This window comes from Osmerus eperlanus, chromosome 14, assembly GCF_963692335.1.
Source record: "Osmerus eperlanus chromosome 14, fOsmEpe2.1, whole genome shotgun sequence".
NCBI lineage: Eukaryota > Metazoa > Chordata > Actinopteri > Osmeriformes > Osmeridae > Osmerus > Osmerus eperlanus.
In genome coordinates, this window is record NC_085031.1 from 6,939,112 (window position 1) to 6,960,446 (window position 21,335).

At 47.2% G+C, this 21,335-nt stretch overlaps 3 protein-coding genes across 5 annotated transcripts in view; 2 read left to right on the forward strand and 1 right to left on the reverse strand.

Moving 5' to 3' along the window:
- Positions 1-2,029, forward strand: part of csgalnact1a (chondroitin sulfate N-acetylgalactosaminyltransferase 1a) — a 12,391-nt gene extending 10,362 nt beyond the window's left edge. For both annotated transcript variants that reach the window (XM_062478078.1, XM_062478077.1), the window contains exon 9: positions 834-2,029. In XM_062478078.1, coding sequence (XP_062334062.1) covers positions 834-1,123 — 290 coding nt within the window. In that variant the 3' untranslated portion in view covers positions 1,124-2,029. The remainder of the gene's footprint in view (positions 1-833) is intronic.
- A 2,030-nt stretch (positions 2,030-4,059) lies between these two features.
- Positions 4,060-12,663, forward strand: plpp1a (phospholipid phosphatase 1a). 2 transcript variants are annotated; one of them, XM_062478080.1, is made up of 6 exons: positions 4,060-4,566; positions 7,893-8,044; positions 9,146-9,429; positions 10,864-10,921; positions 11,353-11,529; positions 11,688-12,663. In XM_062478080.1, the coding sequence occupies exons 1-6, from the start codon at positions 4,509-4,511 to the stop codon at positions 11,805-11,807; spliced, it is 849 nt and encodes a 282-aa protein (XP_062334064.1). In that variant the 5' UTR covers positions 4,060-4,508; the 3' UTR covers positions 11,808-12,663. The 2 variants fall into 2 exon arrangements, with proteins under 2 accessions (XP_062334064.1, XP_062334063.1); XM_062478079.1 differs by lacking the exon at positions 7,893-8,044 and adding an exon at positions 6,411-6,565 and having other exon boundaries at positions 4,062-4,566.
- Positions 12,488-21,291, reverse strand: mtrex (Mtr4 exosome RNA helicase). Its single transcript, XM_062478076.1, has 27 exons — positions 21,030-21,291; positions 20,590-20,730; positions 20,375-20,441; positions 20,145-20,207; positions 19,893-20,005; positions 19,584-19,758; positions 19,341-19,431; positions 19,062-19,186; positions 18,859-18,957; positions 18,418-18,538; positions 18,197-18,328; positions 17,634-17,713; positions 17,218-17,328; positions 16,937-17,038; positions 16,487-16,612; positions 16,148-16,298; positions 15,683-15,855; positions 15,521-15,589; positions 15,297-15,425; positions 15,077-15,187; positions 14,774-14,962; positions 13,855-14,018; positions 13,651-13,756; positions 13,493-13,549; positions 13,237-13,399; positions 12,921-13,025; positions 12,488-12,841 (listed from the first exon to the last, which is right to left on the reverse strand). The coding sequence occupies exons 1-27, from the start codon at positions 21,125-21,127 to the stop codon at positions 12,789-12,791; spliced, it is 3,114 nt and encodes a 1,037-aa protein (XP_062334060.1). The 5' UTR covers positions 21,128-21,291; the 3' UTR covers positions 12,488-12,788.
- Positions 21,292-21,335: the final 44 nt, after the last annotated feature.

Below are 21,335 nucleotides of genomic sequence, written 5' to 3' on the forward strand. Positions count from 1 at the left end.
CACACACACTCTACAGCACAGTTCTACACCTCTCATGTCATGCTGGCTATGATCACAGCCTTCTTCTGTCAATGTTTCCATGTTTTCCAAGCCATGGATGAACTCAGAGCTGTAAACCACTAGTCTGGAAACCTTGTTACTGAACACACAGACACACACACTTGAGACAGAGAGGTAGTTGAAAGGAGTGCCGTATTTTCAGCTTAGTGTCTGCTGTGGGGATATGCATTATTCAGGCTGTAGCCCAACAAGTAAACACATCAACATCTGGATGGGTTGTGCTTTCCTGTTTATATCTGAGAGCTTCAGATGACCCTGGAGTCCCAGCACAGGAGAGGGGAAGGGAGAAGGCAGGGTGGGAGAGGAGAGAGAGCGACTGTGACAGAGAAAGAGAGAGAGAAAAAGACAGAGAGATAAAGCAGGAAGTGTGAGAGAGAGAGAACAGTATAAGAGTGAGAGAGAGATCGAGGGAGAGAGAGAGTATGAGAGAGTGAGCGGGATAAGAGAGAGAGTAGGAGACAGGGAAAGGTCGTGGAGGCAGCTTAGCGTGGCGTGTGATGCTGTGTAGGCCAGCCTGATGTGTACTAGGTCTGATCTCAGAGGATGCCCAGCAACATGTCTCAGCGGACTAGTTGAGGCATGTGTATTCTGTACTGTACAACAATACCTCACCATTCTTGACCACTTATGTCATAACACGTCACATATTATACACAAAGTCTGACACAACATCTAACACAAAACCACATCATCTTTCAAATGCATGACATCTTGAAGTACTTATTCGAATACCGTGTAATTATTAGAATACTCAAACTACCCCCCCCCCCCAGGTGGGTTTGACCTGGACATCAAAGGCTGGGGCGGGGAGGACGTCCATCTGTACAGGAAGTATCTCCACAGCAACCTGCTGGTGGTGCGCTCACCGTCACGCGGCCTCTTCCACCTGTGGCATGAGAAGCAGTGTGCGGACGAGCTGGCCCCGGAGCAGTACCGCATGTGCATGCAGTCCAAGGCCATGAACGAGGCGTCGCACGGCCAGCTGGGCATGCTGCTCTTCAGACAGGAGATAGAGGCTCACCTCCGCAAGCAGAAACCCAGGGGTGGCTCCAAGAAGACCTGAGGGGGAGAGGGAGCAGGGGAGGGCCTATTTAGAGGCACTGCAGACTGAACCAGACTGACTGACCCAGGCTGACTGACCCAGGTCTACTCAGACAGACTGCTTCAATGGCAAAAGAAAGCCACAAAAAGACATGTGTTGTATCAATAAACGTTAAACATGGGAACGTGAGGAAAGGCCAGAAGATATGGGATTTTCTTTGATTTGTGAAGTTGGTGCTGTGGATAACCTGCAGTGAACTATCACCATCTAGTGGACAGATAAGGAACACTGGGAGTCTGAAAGAGCTGATGGACTGAATATGCAATGAACTCAAATGTTGTGAAGTCACTTTCCAGCCCTGAACATGTTATTTTGTGTTGAACTTTCTGCAAATAATATTAGAATGTCATCAGTTATATATATAGATATATATTATCAAACCCTTCCATCCCACAGTTCATGGGCAGTGTTACAGAGACCAGTGAGACAGTCACAGTTGAAAAGTTTACTTTGATATTTTACTGTTGGACTGAATTAGCTGCTTTGAAATTCAACCAGAAGAATTATGACGACGACTTCACCCGAAGTCTGAATGATTTGAAGAGAAGTCTAAATAACTTGACGAAAAGTCTGAATGACTTGGAGCATTATTATCTTTCCCACAAGATGAATGAGAGAGCAGTAAGATGCAAGTGTTCACCTTTAGGTGCGCCTATCCTAAAAGGAAAGTTGAAGAGATTGTATTATTTCAAAGCCCTTCATCTTATTGTTGGTGCTTGGACTGATGATAGGGTGTTAAAAGGCCAAAGATTTTACGAAACAAACATTTAGCACTTTCAGTGTATATTTCAAGTTTGTTATTGTACATGATTGGATGTTACATTTCTTGTTACAATTACATTGGCTACTTGTTTTCCCCCATTGTCATTATTATTGTCGCGTCTAATATATACAGTATTTATATAAATATATATTATATTTTTTTATATTTATATTTATAAATACATATATGTTATGCAAAAAGATACTAAATATGTATAAATATACATGAATATGTATAAATGCAGTTTGTGTGTGGGATGTTTGAACCATTGAACTAACAATGGTTTGCTTAAATTTGTTTCCCTATTTTAACATTGGTAATGATTAGGACCTTATTAAGTTGTCAGTGGACTTAGTTCAGGTTTAACCTGTAGAGGGGTGCCAAGGAGGATGACAAGGAACCTGGAGGTCACAGTCAAAGAACTACAGAGCTGTCTGGATGAGGCAGAGAACCTGGCCATCAAGGGTGGCAAGAAGCAGCTCCAGAAACTGTCCAGGGTACGTTTGTTTTTTACTTTTAGAAATATGTTTCCTTCATGTGTTTTTTTCACAGTTTTCACACAGTTGAAATAACACATTACAAAGCGAAAACATTTACCAGTTTTAATCATCAGTGTGTGTCAAACATTCACCCCAAGCGATCAGTTGCCCTTCATTGACACCAGGTGGTAGGCTAGTATAAGCCTTCCAGTTTGTCCTGCAATGACTACTGTTTGCCTGCAGAGAGCTGCATTTTGTAGCATTTCTGTGGTCCTTCCGATCAACATTATTGTTCAGTCAAAAGTTCAGTTTCTAGGATTGCGATATTTCCGTTTATCTAAGAGGTTGTGTTATATTTTCCGTTAACTATGGCGTAATATTGCTTGTTAACCCTCCTATTGCGTGTGGGTCAAATTTTACCCACGGAAGTTTAGATGCATGAAAAACACCTTTAATTTTTTGGTAAAACAAGGGTTCATTAATGCCTCCACAGCGGTCTACTGAATACAATTAAACAAAATTTCATTAGTTTTCTTTTTTTTTAATACCTATAAAAAAAGGTCACATCTGTGGTGTTGTCTGTAGTAATTATGGGTGGTTTAAGCATGGAAATAAACAGTAAATGTTGCCAAATCATCATAAATAACTAAAAGGTCAACAACACATAAATAGTATGAATAAAAACCTACAATAATAGTATATTAATATTGTGTAAAAGTATTCAAATTATGTTTCAAGCCACTGAATTGTATTGTCTTGAATTCAATTGTAGCATGCAGCAAATACTATGATGCCCCACACACACACCCATCCCACTCTGTCTTTCACTCACATCCTCCTGTGTTGTCTGTATGTACTATCTATCTGCCTCACAGTCTATTTATGTTACACCTAGATACATCCACTCTGCCAAAGTCAAACTTATTTCCATGTCTATGGTTATAAATTAATGCTAAAATCTTATATGTGTCTTGACTGAACTGCAGTTGTCAACATGAGCAAAGGATATCTCACAGCCTATAGAAAGATCCTTATTGACATGACCAACATGGAGGGAAGACTAGTGTTTGTGAAAAGTCAGAGGGAGATTAATTGCCACATTGCCACATGCCATTTCAATGCTTACCTGGTGTGTTCTCATGGTCTTATAAATAATTTCCCTGTTCTGTACATCATAACCAAATAAAATATTAATTGTGCCTTTTTTGTACATAACACGTGCACATGCTAATAAATTCAAGTAATATATAGGCTATTTAATTATGGATATGGATGGCTAATATATTACTTGGCAGATAAAAAATTTCATTGGATGATATTTTTAGCTTTAATTCAGTGCTTGTCAATGTATTAAAACACGGGTCAAATTTGACCCGCGAACACCAAGGTTGTACACTTTTTGAACACAATAGGAGGGTTAAACAGTCAACATTAAATCAATTAACATGGGACAAAAGGAAAGTGGATCACTATTGTGACTGCTAATGGGATATATTAAAAGCTGTCCTTTATTTCTTGACGATAAATACATTTAAATTATAGATAAAGGAAACACACAACCATACTATACAGACATTTACACACACGCGCACACACAAAGCACCCATAGTAGGTGGAGCGACCGGCCTGTCGTATGGCCCGGCGCTCTGTTCCGTCATCTCCTGTCATATTATAATGATCCTCGACCGTAGCACTGTGCACAAACCGATAAAGGCAGTCCTCGTCAATGTCGGCTCTGCCACTCGATAAGAAATGTCAGAAGCCTAGGCCTAATCTCTGTTCAGTTTATTATCCCTGTGTAGACGCTTTTAGTGAACATTTGCAGGCATTTCGCGTTGATTCGTTTACCCCTTTTCAAAGGGATCGGCTTCACATTTCTTGACAGTCGAAAATTAGTGCGTCGACAATAAGTCGCCATTTGCTTTTTAAGTATTTTTAAAGTGTTTTTGGATATTCATTTTTGATGGACTTTAGTGTTGTTGATTTAATGCGATTTGCTGTTTGCTGAGAACGCACTTTAAGGCGACGACAACAGTGGTAGCTCTAGTAGGAGGAGCAGACACGATCCTGAGCGGAGTCCACGAGCCGAAGACTAGAAGGAAAGATGTTCGAGACGAGAGGGATACCCTTTATTCTGCTGGACATAGCCTGTCTAGTTCTAGGTATGTGTTTCTTTTAACGGTGTGTATATTCGGTTTGTTTTGGTTGATTTAAAAATAAATAACGCTGGGTATTTTTTGACAGCACGGGTCACTGAAAAGGATCAGTTAGGCTTCAACTCACAAGGGCAGATAAGATAAAGCGTTCTTCGGATGTTTACTTGGTGATTGGAATGCTATAAAAAAGTATCCACATTTCCAAGCCACGAACCAAGAGTAGCCCTATGTTTTGCATTTCATCAGCTGTCTCGGTCTGTCAAGCAAACACGATATGCAGCGCAGAGCAGACGATTTACGTCGCCAATGACGCCGCACAAATGAGGTGTGCGCGTGTGTTTAAGCAGCATCAGGTTGGCCAACTCCACGCGTGCGCTACAACTCTGAGAATCAGATTGGAATGCCAGTCAATGGGCAGTTAGACTTCTGTTTCGTAGGGAGGTATAATTCTTCTGTTCAGCCTATCCTTAAGGTGTGGTGGAAACATTTACATCATAACGCATTGTCACCCTACCCTCTAAATAACTCTTACCTTCTTGTCCCTAAATCACCTTTTCTCACCCTCTCCGACCTACAATTAGGACTGATGTCACCCCTACTTATTCCTCCTCTCCCTCCTCTTTTGAGCATGTTATCCTCCTTTTCCCTGGCTCTTGTGTTGTCTGTGTGTGTGTCTGTGTCTGTGTAATCTAAGGATAATCTAGTTATGATAATGGAACGGTGGAGTGAGTCATAGATATGGCATCCCAGAATGCAGTGCAGCTGTCCAGTGGATTCCATCTCTGGGGGCTACTGCCAGCTTCCTTTCTGGTGAGGAGGAGGAGGGGGTGTCTCTGAGACAGAAGAGGAGGAGGAGGTGGTCCTGAGTGAGGAAAGCCCTACATGTATCTGAAGGCTTAGAACCCTGGTTGGATTCCCTGGGGGACAACATGAGACCCTGTACCATACTTTTCCATGGTGACAGGGCTGTATTTTTGTGTTGACAGGAAGTGAACCAGAAGACATGGGAGACACTTGTAACGCCAAACACCTGCCTCTATTTCTGTCTGGCATTTGGATCACACACACACACACAGCTGACATTGGATGCCGTATTTAGTGTCATGGACTTTGTTAAACCCAGGCTGCTGTCTCCTACATATGATAATGGTGGTCCAGTATCGTGTGTGTGTGTGTGTGTGTGTGTGTGTTGGGGAGAGAGAGAGGGAAAACAGCACAATAACCGGTCTATCTTCTGTGCACCGTGTGGAGAGGGGCCTCAAGCTCCAACATGGACATGAATGAAAAACATTGTCTGTTTCCCATCATGCCTTTCACCTGCTTTAACAAAGGGCTGAGGGACAAGCCAATCAGAGACCAGAAACAGCTGCTCCAAGACTTTGCCCTGTCACAGCCTATTAGCAGGACTGTGCTATCTTTATGGTGTTTTTCCATTTAGGTTGTTAGAACTTGAGCACAGTATTTTCTGTGATCATAGCTCCAACATAACATGTCCTACTAGAGTAGTATTATATTTGTACAGTTTGCTCATTCTTCATGTAGCGATTATATAATGTTCGGAAAGTTGGTCCTAACCCCCTCAAATGCCCGTCTGGTCTCTCTTCTGGAATATCTCTCTTGTAGCCTACTTTTGTGTTGTGAAAAAGCTTATCGTGGTCTTGTATTTTTAACGGCATTCTTCTTTATTATTCATTTTACTCCAACACTTAAATTCACAGTTTCATGAAAAGAGATTGTAGTCTGGTAGAGAACAATGCTACAGACCATCAACCCTTTGAAGTGTTAGGTTGAACCTTGACCCTTACATGTGTGTTTGATTTCTGACCTCTGACTCCTCTTTCCCTCGGCAGCGGGCATGCCCCTGGCAGCCTTTAACCTGGCTAAGATCCGCCCCTACCAGCGGGGCTTCTTCTGTCATGACGACACTATCAGCTACCCGTTTCACCACAGCACCATCACCTCCACGGTCCTCTACACTGTGGGCTTTACCCTGCCCATTAGTTCTGTGAGTAGCAAACTAGCCAGCTAGCATGGCTAGCCAACAACCAGCCAAGGAAAACAAACAAAAAAATTATAGAACTTGTCACTCATTGACCAATAGCTAACATATTTCATGATAATCAACGCATGAACAGCTGCTGCCTAACAAGGCTCAATCAGCAGGGCTCCTTTCGTTTGGTTTGAGCCTTGGTTGAAATGTCCTGACATATAGAAGGATGTCTACTGAGTTTAGGTGTTCACAGCACTACACAACATTAACCACACAACACTGAACCACATACCACCAACAAACAATGAGATGCCACATCAGCCCTGCACGCGATAAAGCCACAACGTCAAAGGAAAGAGGATTTATAGATAGCGACCACCACTTTGACCTTTTATACCTGACGTATCTCACATATCTCGCCTCTGCTTTTTCAGGGTTGCTCAGTGTGTATGTGTGTGTGACTGTGAATATCTTAGAGGGGGTTAGGGTTATGGTCGGATCTTACTAAATCTGGTCTCCTCCCACTTAGCCAGGAACTGAGGAGGAGAAAGGAAGTACATACACAGTCATCTCTTTGTCCCTAAATAGCTGAAACACTTCTCTGGAACATAATAATTTGATACAGATTCCATTTAAAAGAATGACAGAGACAGCAGCAGTTCTGGCACACTATGTTCTCTCTCTCCGTGTGTGTGTGTGTGTGTGTGTGTGTGTGTGTGTGTGTGTGTGTGTGTGTGTGTGTGTGTGTGTGTGTGTGTGTGTGTGTGTGTGTGTGTGTGTGTGTGTGTGTGTGTGTGTGTGTGTGTGTGTGTGTGTGTGTGTGTGTGTGTGTGTGTGTGTGTGTGTGTGTGTGTGGTGGAAGAGCCAGAGTTCTGACTTCTATTCAGGGTTGAGGGCTGAAATCTAGCCTCTGTGTGTGCTGTATTGATGACAGTTTTCAAAAATCTCGCTTGACAGACCAACAGAAGAGGCAAGGAGGTAGACAGAAGGAAACAGTCTTGCTGCTAGTCGCTTCTTGTCTGTGTCCACTGGATGTGTCGCTGACTAATCTACCTGTTGGTAACCTCTAACACGTCGACTCACTAACAAGGTGTTTTGTGCTTCAGCAGGGTCTCTTTACCTGGGAGTTGATCCTCCCCAACCCCCCCCCCCCCCCCCCTCACAAGGGACCTTTTAACCCAATCGCCATACTCCGAACATGCTCTCCCTAAGAGCCCCCCCTAAGTCGTCCCCCCCGCAGGCTGGCTGGAGTACATCGCTCGTAAAGGTCAGGGGTCGGCGATGGCCACTGAGCGTGTCTGTTGTAACTCATTTTCTGTTTTCTCTCGTTGCCCTTTGCTAGCTGGACTGCCGTTCGCAATACTCACACTGCAACACGATCCGTTCAGGCGGGGTTTTTTCTGTAACGATGATTCCATCAAGTACCCACTGAAGGACGACACCATCACTTATCAGTTGTTAGGGGGCGTCATGATCCCAGTCACTGTACTCACTGTAAGTCCCCTCTTCTTCTCTTAACGCACCACCCTCCGCCGCCCACAACCACTTTTTTAATCCTCCCTGACCCCCCCCCCTCTTCATCGCTGTCTGTCGTTCTGGGGCTTCCCCTTTTCTGTGTGTCATATAAACATCCCTATTGATCTGACACGTTTTTTTTTAAAACTGCCTCCACCATGATATCACTCTGTATGATCATTCAAGTGCTTATAATGTTTTGCATCCATTCAAACATTTACTGCCTCACTGGTAACCGTCCTGTGCCTGCTGGAGCCATAGTGTCTGTCACATTTGTATCCTGAAACAGATGACCTCTCTATCTGCGGGATGTACTGTAACAGCCAGCCAGTCAGCCAGCCACACAGCCAGAGTCAGCCACCCATATACGCATCCAACCAGCCATTCTGTCAGCTAGCCATTCAACCATGCGTGTTTGGCATTATGTGTGTGTTGAAGAACGTGTGTATAAGAGAAAGCAGGATGTGAGCTCTGTGAAGAGGAGAGAATCCCACTTCCTAGATTCTATACTGACATGTAAAAGCTATTTGAAAACTGACATGCACATCCTTGCTTTGCACATAGTCTTGTCTCGTAGAACCCAGACATCCAGAAAACTTGGAGAACATTACATCTCAAGTTCCCAGAGACTGAAGGATCTGGTTTGGTTGGTGTCTGTAGGGTGGCAGGGGACCAGAGCTTTGTGTAGCACTGTTAATCCCTTAGTCCTAGCACTAACCATAGTCCTAGTCTTAACCCTAGTACTACGCTAACTCAAACTGTAGTCCATCATCTTTTCCAGATGCTTCCCCTCTGTCTATCTCGCTCTGTTACACACACACACATACACACACAACACACACACACACACACGCCTGTTTAGAAGTACACAAACTTTATTGGAACTGACTGTTCTCCTATGTCAGGATATTTCACCTAAAACTCTTATTATTATCTACTACTGTTAGTCAATGTCATGTGAATGACTAATACAACAAATATTGTGTGTAGGTGATTGTGTAGGTCAGACAGACCTGTACACTAATTCCTGTCTCCTCTCTCCCTCCCTCCTCCTCTCACCCTTGTCCTCCATGGGTGCAGATGATCGCTGGGGAGTGCCTCTCAGTCCATCTGAAGCGCATCCAGTCCAAGTCCTCTTTCAGCAACAGCTACATGGCCTGTCTCTATAAGGCCATCGGAACTTTCCTGTTCGGGGCGGCCATGAGCCAATCACTGACTGACATCGCCAAATACTCCATTGGTCGGCTGCGCCCTCACTTTCTGGATGTGTGCAAGCCTGATTGGAACCTGAAAAATTGCACTGCGGGGGCCTACATTGAGGACTTTACCTGCACTGGAGACCAGAGGCTGTCCAATGAGGGCAGGTGGGTTCAGTTTCCGTGGAAACTAAGGACTAGGACTGTGTTGGGGTGGCCAGGGTGGGGGTGGCCTGTGGGAGTCTCCCTGTTTCTCCCTAGCTTCTGAAGGTCATGTTTACCTGGGTGGGTGCTGCACACCCTGCCTGGAACTCATTAGTAGGTCAAAGTTGTGGTGAAAAGAGCTGGTCAGAATAACCTCAGGATTTTGCTGTGTGAGCTTGTTAGAGCTTAATGTGTGGGTGTGTACCTGCAGACCGGTGTTCAGATTAATAACAAGTCTCTCCATATGGAATGCACCATTGTATAAAATTACTGCATACGTGGTTTAAGTGGTAGACATGGTGACTCGCCAAGAAACCAGTTGCATCATGTTTTGAAATTTAATATAGTGAGGTGACATTCACTGACATGCAGTTCCACGTCTTAAATGCTATCATCGTAATGTTAGAGATGAAGTAGATGTGTATGATAGACTAGCGTGGTCAGGAGGTGAGGAGTGTCTGGAATTAAATAGAACCCTTCTAGAATGTCTTCCTAACCCATTAAATAATGCCATCCCGCACTGTGTGTGCGTAAGAGAGAGAGGTTGTGTTTGTTATCAGTCATCTCAGTCCGGATGCCCCGTCAGGCCAGTGTAGTGCTGCCTGTATAAACAGGAAGCCCCAGGGGCCCGCAGGATAGGGAGGACCCACCCTTTCAAACCAGCGCTGTCCTAACATCCCATTTCCCCTAGCCCTGGCAACTCTCACACACACACTCACACACACACTCTCACACACAGACCAGGGTCCCAACAGTCATGGAAAAACCTCGATAGTCAGGGAAAAACCATTGACCTGAAAGTACTTTATTTGATTATTATTGTTTCTACTGTCCATAATGATGAAATTGACTGTCGGCTGTACGGGTGGTACATTTAACCAGTTATTTTTGCACTTCATCTTCTGAAACATTATCAGGACAGGGCTCAGCATTAAGATTTCCCAGATTTGATGTTGGGTTTAGATCGGATGTTGGGAGATATATTTAGTGAATAGCAATTAAATGAATCCCCTTAAATATGCGTGTCATCAATTGCTTGCATTTGTTGGAGATGGTTTTTGTTATGTTACACATTATTCATGTTAATTAAAAGCATTGACTTAACTTCAAACAGGAAAATATCTTGCAACATAGAAACTGTTTGTTTGAACTGAACCTGGAAAATTATGAACAATCTGCCCATGCCATGATTCTGTCAGTTGACCTTACCCATTTCCTGTGTGTAGTCACCCATTTGTGCAGTGAGAACAATTGGTCTAATATATCTTACCAGGCCAGGCCCAAGCAGAGGACAGAAGAAATCTGTCTAGCTCTACAGCCACCTTAGCATCTCATGTCCAATGGTTGTTTCCCTCCAACCTACAGCTATCCCATAATGCCTATCTCTGTCGGTTGCAGGTTGTCCTTCTACTCAGGCCATTCCTCCTTCTCCATGTACTGCATGCTCTTCTTGGCTGTAAGTACTGCCTCCTCAACGACACTAGAACAGCAGCATAGCACATACTGACACTAGATCAGCAGGTAAGACAGTATTAGACACACAAATACTAGAACAGCACTGGATATGCTAACACTAGAACAGCATATAGCGCAGTGCTTGCAGGTGTAAATATGTGTGTGGGGACAGAAGAGTAGAGGATGTGGTCTGGGATCTGCAGCCACTGCAAAACACTCCTAGGAAACAAGCCCACCACAGAAGGCCTAATCCTCTCTGATGTCACTAAGAGGGGGTTAAAGAATAATTACATTTGTCCCCCCCTTAGTTGTTTAGCTTGAAGTGAAAATGTAACTGAAAATGTTAAACACACTTGACACTGTTCTGTACACACCCAAGACATGCGTCCAAACTCCTCTTCACACAGCTCCATTTTCATCCCCTCCCCACAGCTTTACCTCCAGGCCAGGCTGCAAGCTGATTGGGCGAGGCTCCTGCGGCCCACCATCCAGTTCTTCCTGATTGCGGCTTCCGTGTACACGGGGCTGTCCCGGGTGTCGGACTACAAGCACCACTGGAGCGATGTGCTCACTGGACTGGTGCAGGGGGCACTCATGGCCATCCTGGTGGTCAGTACACCTACCTTCCCCTCCTCCCTGCTCATCTGTCAATCCTCTCTATAGTCTACATGTTTAGAAGTAGGTCCAGTTTGTGTTGCGGTTGGAGGGCTTGGATCTCCTCAAGCAGCTCAGTTGAAGGAAATCTGTTTTTTTTTTTTTCTCCACAGGTCTTCTGCGTGTCGGACTTCTTCAGGAAGAGAGTGGAGCCTCAGAAGGAGCTGGAGATTCCCCACGCCACGCTCCAGGAGACACCAACCAATGGAAACCACTTTGAAAGTCCTAACTAAGCTATGATTGGCTGGGAAGGAGGAACCATTTATGGCATGCAGCTGCTGTGCCAGTGGGAAGATTTTTACTGCATGCACCCACTAAGGGCTTGGACCACTGGGGGAGGGAGGGAGGTGAAGGGTGGGTGTACCTCTCCGGGGACCTGTGAATGTAATGCTACTTTGTGCTTTTGTCTTTTCTATGGGGAGGGGCAATGGGTAAATCAATCTCTGGTCTGGGGACAGATTCTAGAGTAGCGAGCAGTTAATATTAGCCACAGTAGCTTCCTCCCTTTGAGACAACCCATCACATCTAGATTGTAGCAACTTCAGCTCAGATTCCACATCCATGGTAAACTGACCCCAGACCAGATCTCAGACAAACTTTCTCCTGCAGGTCTTTGTGTATACTCAGCTCCATTCTGTCTCCCTCACAAACTCCTGACCTGCACACTCCCCCCCCCCCCACCCCAGTTCCTTTGCATGGGACTGACTGGTAGAGATTAGACCCCTAATGTCCAGTCTGACTCCACCCCCCAGCCTTGTCTGGACAGGCCCTGGCTGCTCCAGGTGAGTGTACAGGTGAGGAGGTAGGAACAGGATGGAACTGGTTCCCTGGTTGCCTTGGCTGAATGCTGCTACTGCCAGCTGTGTCCTGTGTAAGCTAACCCACCATGACAAGCCACACCCAAATAACCACAACTCAGATATACTTTACTTCATCTGCATGGGTAAAGAAATCACTATACAGACTTTTTTATTAAAATTTTAAAATTATGTACATGTTTGATGTTTGATGCTTTCTGGACGAAGAACAAAGTGGACAAAGCCATTGATGCTCTTGAACATAAACAAATTAAAAACTGAAAATAAATGTCGTTCAGGTTGTTTTTTTCTGAGACCAGAGGAACATTCAACCAACCAATAAAGAGTATCCCTTAACAACACAAATCACAGACTTGCAGAGTCCATCAAAGAGGCAGGCCAGCATGAGAAATCCAATCACAAGTAGAGGCTGGCAGCAAATACGATATCCCTCTTGATCTTGGTTATACCTGTAGAGAAATAGTAAACATGACACTCCCACAGGGATCTCTCCCTAGACCCCCAGTACTGACCCATCAGTGATCTTACCTTCAGAAAACTTGTTCTCCAGCTCTGTATTGCCGATGGCCTTGGCAGCCTGACACATTTGCCTCAGCAGCTCCTCCAGACGACGCATACACCGGATTATACTGCCTAAACATCACATATACACACTCAGATTATACTGCCTAAACATCACATATACACACACTCAGATTATACTGCCTAATCATCACATATATACACACACACTCAGATTATACTGCCTGCAGATCACATATACCCACACACACACACACAGATTATACTGCTTGCAAATTACATTACACACACTCATGTAAAAGGTAGGTGGTTGCTAGCCTACCTTCGAAGACGTCGGTCATCTTGCAGATCTGGGCGAAGCTGGAGCCGTTGGCCCAGGTGTACACCACGTCCATCAGGTGAGGGCGGAACTGGTTGAGGTACGTGTCCTCGTCCACATCCAGCTTGGCCTCCGCAGACACCTTGGCTATACGCTTGGCACACTCCTGACAACCAACGGGAACAGACCAGGATGTGTCAGGTGGTCAGAAGGGGTAGTGTGGTGATGAGGGCGAGGTCATGGTGGTGTCGGGGTTTACCTGCATCTGTCTCAGCGGGCCGGCCAGCTGCTCTGTCAGTTTGGGCATCTCTTGGGCCTGGGGAAGATCTACCGTTAGTCTGAATCAACGAGATCCTACTCCTGACGTCCAATCACAGTGCTCCAGCGAGGAAGTGTGTGTGTGTGTGTGTGTCTTACGTTCTCCTGGAACACAAAGCAGCTGAGCAGAGCGGTGGCCTGTTCAGCCGTCAGGTCGTTGAAGAGGCCGTTAAACACCATCTCAGTCAGGAGAAGCTCATCAGCGCTGGGGAGAAAACACACACACAGTCAGGTTTACAGGACTCCAACCCCTGGTTAGGACTGCCCCACCAGGAGCGGTCGGTCCAAGAGGGCCGTCCTGACCTGCTGATCTCGCACGCCACGCGGCCCTTCATCTCGATGACATCAGAGGACGTGGCGAAGCCGAGGCGGCGGAGGACGCGCTTCCGGCACTTGAGCTCGTCCATCTGCAGCACCGTCCTGGCCTTCTTCAGGTCCCGCTTGGCCCCCTTGATGTCCCCGGCAATCTGAGACACACACACACACACACGCGTGATGCTTCTGACATAACAAGAGGCACTCTGGGTGTGTGTGTTTGCATTTGGTTGTCTAGCCCATAAACACATCTATGCACACTGTCCCTGGGTAAGACAATTATCCACTTTAATGCTCATTAGAACAGTCTTCCGAGGCCGGTCTACCAACCCGACACAGACGTGTGAGCGCGTGTCTGCGCGCGCTCACACAATCGCTACAAAGACAGCCTGTGTGTTGTCTGAATAAAGATGACGTCGCTCACCCATAGACACTTGTCACCTGACTTTACGATGGGTGAAGCTTGGAGGCGCACTTCTTGTAGAAAACAACTGTTTACTATGTGTGTGTGTGTGTGTGTTGAGGAGGGTGGATTAGCAAATCCCAGATGACAGATAGAAGAGGTTTTTATAGAACAGGTGCTAATCCCATGTCAGCACCAATCAAATTAAGCAATCTGGTTAACGGAGATTAGCTGAGGCTGCTCGCTGTCAGAGAGAACACACACACGCGCAAAGCTTCCAGTGGTCTCAAATGTGATACTCTGGGGAAGCCAGGCAGGAAGTAACACACCCTACTTCCTGTGTTTATGCTCTCTATGCCAGGTGTAGAACCTGCCAACAGGAAGTGACCTTAGAGGTCTATAAACAATGAATCAAATTTGGCACTCCCACAACTGGTGCATAGTGATAAGATGTATGTATGGACGCACGCTCACACACACACACACACACACTTCTCCACCCACCAGAGCCTTCTTCTCACAGAGGGAGTAGACCCCCTCCAGGGAGGGGTCACTGTGGAGGGGGTGGGAGTACATCCTGTGTTCGAAGGCCTCCACCTTCTGGATGACCTTCTTGAGGGCGGGGTCCTTGATGCCCATGTCATCGACCGGGTCCAGCAGGGGCACGCCGTCAGGGAAACGCTTCTGTACCTCCTGTGCATGCGGACACACAATGTAGTGAGGGCATTGCTATTTTGGAAGGACCTAATGGGGTGTGTGTGTGTGTGTGTGTGTGGGTGTGTGTGCGCGCGTGGGAGGGAGGGGTACCTGTATGGACCGGAGCATGCTCTGCCGGTTGTCATGGGGACGCAGGTCTTTGGGGATGTAGAGACGGACGGAGCTGATGGATGTGAGGAGGTGGAGCATCACCGGCACCACCTGACCAGGAACAAGGAAGTGCACAGATTGAAAAACGCAACCACATTCCGAGTCATGGCAGCACAGGGGGGAGGAGGAAGAGGGATGGACTCTGCTGGGACAGCCCCACCTGCATCTCGCCCTTCTCCCCCGGCCCGGCGGGCTTGGCAGCCTCCGTGGAGGCGTTCTTCACACTCTCCTTGCTGCAGTGGACCAGAACCTCCACCACATACAGAGTGTCCTGCTCTGGCGAGACCACCTGGACACACACACACACACACACACAGACACACACTGAATCTCATGCCCTTCACCGTGTGTAATACTAGAAGAAAGATGTGTTCCATTGGCCACCTTGACGTTGGTCTTCTTGGAGAAGTTGACCACCACACCCCAGTCAAAGTCTGCATCATCCTTCTTCACCTGAGGAACAAGCACAAGATCTCTCTTCATCTACAACATCTCATCGAACCCGGGGGTTATCATGTATGGGTCACATGTTAGTTTGCACGCTACCTTGACCAGGCGACCAGGCTGCAGGAAGGGCAGGCAGTATTTGGGTTTATGGACAAACTCTTCAATCTCCTTGGCCAGTTTGGCCAGCTGCTGGCGGATCTTATAGTAGGTCACCACACTCTCCTCGTTGGGGATCTGGATGGCATTGTACTGCTCCTCCAGGCTACTCATTTCTGCACCCGTCAACAACAACACCACCACATTAACACATGACCCGATCCGTTCATGCCTGACACTGTAGCAACACTCCCAACACACCACTTTCTCTATTGTGAACTTGGCGACATGTGGCCCCACTCTGGACTAGGACGCCTCATGTAGGATGTAGGATGTAGTGTGTGGAGGGTAGTATGTAGTGTGTGGAGGGTAGTATGTAGTATGTGGAGGGTAGTATGTAGTGTGTGGAGGGTAGTATGTAGTGTGTGGAGGGTAGTATGTAGTGTGTGGAGAGCTGCATGTACGTACTCTCTACCACCCCAGGCACAGCGCGGTAGTGCTGGAACTGGTAGAAGGACTTTTCCAGCATGTACTCGGGGTTGATCTCCTCCACCCTCAGCAGGTTGAGGACCATGTTGTAGGTGAGATGGAAGGCACTGTTCAGAGGGTCTGCTGCACCCTGGAGGGACAGTGGGGGGGGGGGAGAGAGCATGTTAGGAATACACCATGACACTGGGGTTGAAGGATGCTTGTTTGCACTGAAGGGACTTTCAAACTAAGTGGATGGAGATTTTACAGGCCAGGAGAAGTGTGTTCCTGTTGACCCAAGTGGTCATGGTCACACACACACACACACACACACCCTACCTTGAGCAGTTCTTTGCCCTTGGCTGGGTTCATCTTCTCATCCACCATGAAGATGACGATGCCCCTCTCGTCCATGCCTCTCCTACCTGCTCTCCCAGACATCTGGATGTACTCCCCAGACGTGATCTGCGCACACACACACACACAGCGTTCTGTCTTAAATCACATAGGGTACTAAAACACTGCTATGACTGTAAATCCTGCTGTGTTAGCTGCAGGCACGTTCCTCTGGGCGGGAATATGGCTGAACACACAGAACTAGGGAACATTCCAGTGTGTGTGTATGTAAGAGTGAGATTTTGATCAACAGCCTCCTTGCTCAAACTCCACTTGGCTGTTTATCTGACGTCAAAGCAAGAGTCCACGGCCTTATAAAGCCTTGCACACACACATGACAGCATGCACACACACACACACACACGCAGGTGCGCTAATGGCAGGCACAGTTACCCAGCGGAAGTCTTTGCCGTCGAACTTGCGTGCGCTGGTGAAGAGCACAGTGCGGGCCGGCATGTTGATCCCCATGGCGAAGGTCTCCGTGGCGAACAGGGCCTGAGTAGGGAGACAACACTGTTAAGAGTACCTCATATACAGGGTCAAAGGTCAGGTCTATCCCAAGATGGGGTCCTAACCAGGCATGGTTAGACCAGTTAGGGTGAAATTCAGCTAGCAAGTAGACATAGACCAGGTAGGGTCAAAGCAGGTATTGGGTCAGCAGGCAGGGGCCTCACCTTGATCAGGCCTTCAGAGAACAGGATCTCAATGGTCTCCTTCAGGATGGGCAGCAGACCTCCATGATGGATCCCAATCCCTCTCTTCAGCAGTGGCAGGACATGCTCCACCTGCAGACACACAGTACAGCTGGGAATACACATGGAGGGTGGAAACAGATCCTTAATAGTTAACATAGTCTTGTTACTGGGGGTGTGTATTCTACGTTTACAGCTAAGGGTAGTTAAACATTAAGAAAATGGACCTTGTGGGGACATTCTTTTGGGCCTCACCAATTCAGGTGGTATTTCTAGTTGGGTTTGGGGGGGTTAAGGTTACAATTGCAGTCAGGGTTAGCACGATATTGAATGAGAGTGAATTTTAGGTCCTCACAAGGATAGTAAAACAAACCCATGTGTGAGGGGGGTTGGCATACCTGAGGTAGCTTCTTGTCTTCATCAGACAGACAGTCCACAGCGTTGTTGAACACCTCCTCCACCAGCTTCTTCTCATCCTCTGAAACGTAAAAATGGCAATGTTTCCTTCCCGTGTGTGTTTAATATCCTGGCGCCCTGTTCTATAAACACTTCAGAAGCTGTATCATAACAGAAGGAGGAAAGATGACGCCCCCCGATCCTCCTCCCTCTTCTCATCCCTAACCCCTTCTCCTTTCATGGATAACGTAATAGTAATGATGATAAGAATAATAATACGTTTATTTAGCGATTTTATCCAAATCCACCCCCCCCCCCCCCCCCCCCTCGGCTGAACAAGCATGCTCTTCATCTGGAGATGTTTGTGAACAGCTGACCTGCAGCAGAACCGCCATATTCAGTCTGTCTGCCGCCTGTTTGGACATGTAGCTAATCACATCACACACACAACAGTGTGAAGCGTGGTGAGAAATGTGTGGTGTCAACACTCAAGCAGTAAAAACTCAGTTAACTCTTCCAGCTCAGGCCAGAGGCATGTGGGAGTGTGTGTGTGTTTGTCGCTTACCTGTGTTGAAGTCCAGCTTGGACACTTGCAGTGCGTAGGCCTCACACTCCTTCTTGCTGAAGCTGAAGATGATTACCGGCTGGAAGTTCCTCTCCATGATCATCTTCACTATCTTGAACACATTGGAGGGTCCTGAGAGACAGACACACACACACACATTGAATTATCGGTACATTAGATTAATTGGTGACTGACGCCTCCTAGTGTTTGGCTCCCCCTACCTCTGGTTCCTCCTCTGCGCCCCTTGGCATCCCACTTGCCCCCCGCGCTGCTCGCCCCAGAGTCCCCGGCGTCCCGCAGCACCTGCATGGCCGTGTTGAAGTTGTCCTCGCGGAACTCCCCCTGACAGACCAGAGTAGACGAGCACAGGTCAAAGGGTCAGACGAGGACACATGACACTGCACGCCAAACATCCATCCCCCAGACACACACACACGGCATGCTGTCATGAATTTGCAGACACGAGACACCGTGTAATCGATGGCAGTCCCTGAACTGGTTTATAACTCAGAGAGAACACTTAGCTGAGTACCATGGCAACACGCTGAGTCACTGTGCACAGATACACGTTAAATAATGGAGGGTTAGTAATCCTGCATTCTCTCATCAGAGTAACCTATCCATGTGTGTGTGTGTACGCGCGCTCCAATGCGTCGCCTTACGTTCTCGTCAACCACCAGATGGAGTCCATCGCCCCCTGCAGGGAAGATGTAGTGTTGCAGGGGTGTGGGCCTGTAGTCTGTGTACACCACATGACAGGGCTGCAGGCAGAGAGGGGACACATGAGAACACTACACAACTGGAGGGGTTCCAGACAGAACCAGACATGAACTCTTCATCCCTACATAGAGCTCCCTCCCAGCACCTGTTTGTGGAGGTGGCAGATCCACTCAGCAAACTGCTTGGCGTTGGGGATCGTGGCGGACAGGAAGACATAGTGGACATTGTCAGGAAGCAGGATGATCGTCTCCTCCCACACAACTCCACGCTCTACAGGAAGCGCACACACACACACGTTGTTTACACCCGGGCTACATCTTCAGCACATCTCAGGCCACGGGGCTCTAAATCACTCCAAACATAAAGGAGTTGCTCTGTGTCCTCGTTCTCCCCAGAGTGTGTGTGAGCGAGTGTGTATTCACACCTGCGTCTCTCATGTAGTGGATCTCATCAAAGATGACCCAGGCGACTTCTCTCATGACCTCGGACCCTCGGTACAACATGCTCCTCAGGATCTGGAACCACAAACAAACAATCAAAAACATATCCTTGACTGAGTGTCATCAGGTCAGTCCAGTTCACAGCTCAGGGACCTGTAGTCACAGCTGGGTCTCGTCACGTAGGGCGGCGCTTATACAGCCCACCTGGATGCAGCCGTCAATCATACCTCCGTTGTCATGACGAGGCAGGAAGCGGTGGGGTTGATGGTGACGTCGCCGGTCATCAAGCCCACGTCTTGGAACTCTTCGTACATCTCCCGGTACTTCTGGTTACTCAGGGCCTTGATGGGGCTGGTGAAGATGACCCTCTGCTTCTCCCTGAGTGCCAGGGCGATGGCGTACCTGGAGGGGGGGAGGGTTTGGCGAGAGGCAGGCAGATATGAGTAAAGCTCCGGACACCAGTGGGTGCGTTCGTGAGAGGCTGGCTGGTGTGAGGATGCACGCGGATGTGCTCCACGCGGATGTGCTCCACTCACTCTGCACACACGGTCTTCCCTGCAGAGGTGTGGGCGGAGACCAGGACAGACTGGTTGTTGTCGATGCAGAGGAGAGCCTCGCGCTGGAACGGGTCCAGGATGAAGGGGTACTCCTGTGGGAGAGACTAGAGTCACCTGAGGCTCTACTCAGAGACCAGTCACCTGAGGCTCTACTCAGAGAGACTCTAGTGGGCAGTGTGACCCTGTATAACGACACGGGAAGCAGAGAGCAGGACAGTACAGTGACAGTACCTTGGCAGCTTTTCCCACACGAGGTTTCAGAGGGGTGTACTCCTCATTGTCAGGTAGAGCCACCTGGAGGGGAGAAGAACTGCATGTTCACACAGCAACTCTGAAGGTTCACAGGAGCTGTGTCCTACAGCACATCTACACTGGTGAACTTCAATTCAAAGATCTTATTCAGTCTCGAGTTAAGAATGACTTGACAGCATCCTCCAGAGAGCTTGTACAGCATGATGTACCTCGTGGTTGCATCCCTCCACAGTCTCAACGGGTTGGACCTTCACCTTGGGCATCAGGTCCGCCAAGCTGGTGGAAAAACACAGTCCCTCTCTGGTCAATATTGGTTTCAGAAAGCAGTTACACGTCCAATTAAATACAGACACCACTAAGAACCAGTAGCAGATTCAGCAGCAAGAATGTTCCAGCTGGAGTGGTAAAGTAGTGAATTACTTACTTGATCTCCTCGGCGGAGACTGTATCCAACTTCGGCTTCTTCCCAAACAACGTTTCTTCCGTTCCATCTGTGTCTGCTTCTCTTTTCATCTGTGGGGAAGACGCATCCTTGTCCCTGGTCCCAAGATTCTCACCTGCTTTCCTGTTAGGAACAAGTTTCATAACAAACCTCAATACAGTATTGTCTTGCCGGGGATGCGGGCCACACCAAATTCATAGATTAAGGTCTTCAGCAACCATAACTGTACTATCTACATACACAATCTGCTTAATGTATCATTGTGCATTCACGTCTCCCACAAGTTGGCTAGGTAGCACTGTACGGTAGTTAGCATTAGCAGTTAGCAAGTGTGTAGGCAACGGTCCTCTCAATTCAGTCTGGAATTATTTGTAACGTCTGAGCTCAATTTAATTCCTTTAATGCAATTGCACCATACATACCCCGTTAGCGGTGCTGACTGAGTAGACTTTTTACTACTCGAAGAAGTTTGTTCATCATCAAACACGCTGAACAAATCGTCTCCAAACGCGTCCGCCATGCTTGCAAATGACTGGATACAACCAAGGGTTGCCAGATTTGAATATTTTATCCGATTATTACTCCCATCAATGAGTCATAAACCACCCAAGTGAGCTGTCTTTTTACATACATAAATGACCAAACAAAAATCAGTCAAGGAATACATGTTTCCCCTTTCTCGTATTCTCTTAATGGGCATCTCAATTTGATTTTACCAGTGTAGCACA

Excerpts from the sequence above, each read along its gene's own strand:
- plpp1a (XM_062478079.1), top strand. The coding sequence starts at position 4,509 with ATGTTCGAGACGAGAGGGATACCCTTTATTCTGCTGGACATAGCCTGT. Across the intron at positions 4,567-6,410 it reads CATAGCCTGTCTAGTTCTAG|CGGGCATGCCCCTGGCAGCC; the intron begins GTATGTGTTTCT and ends TTCCCTCGGCAG. Across the intron at positions 10,922-11,352 it reads ACTGCATGCTCTTCTTGGCT|CTTTACCTCCAGGCCAGGCT; the intron begins GTAAGTACTGCC and ends CCCTCCCCACAG.
- mtrex (XM_062478076.1), bottom strand. The coding sequence starts at position 21,127 with ATGGCGGACGCGTTTGGAGACGATTTGTTCAGCGTGTTTGATGATGAA. Across the intron at positions 16,299-16,486 it reads AGGGCAAAGAACTGCTCAAG|GGTGCAGCAGACCCTCTGAA; the intron begins GTAGGGTGTGTG and ends CTGTCCCTCCAG. Across the intron at positions 13,026-13,236 it reads GATGACCGACGTCTTCGAAG|GCAGTATAATCCGGTGTATG; the intron begins GTAGGCTAGCAA and ends TGTGATGTTTAG.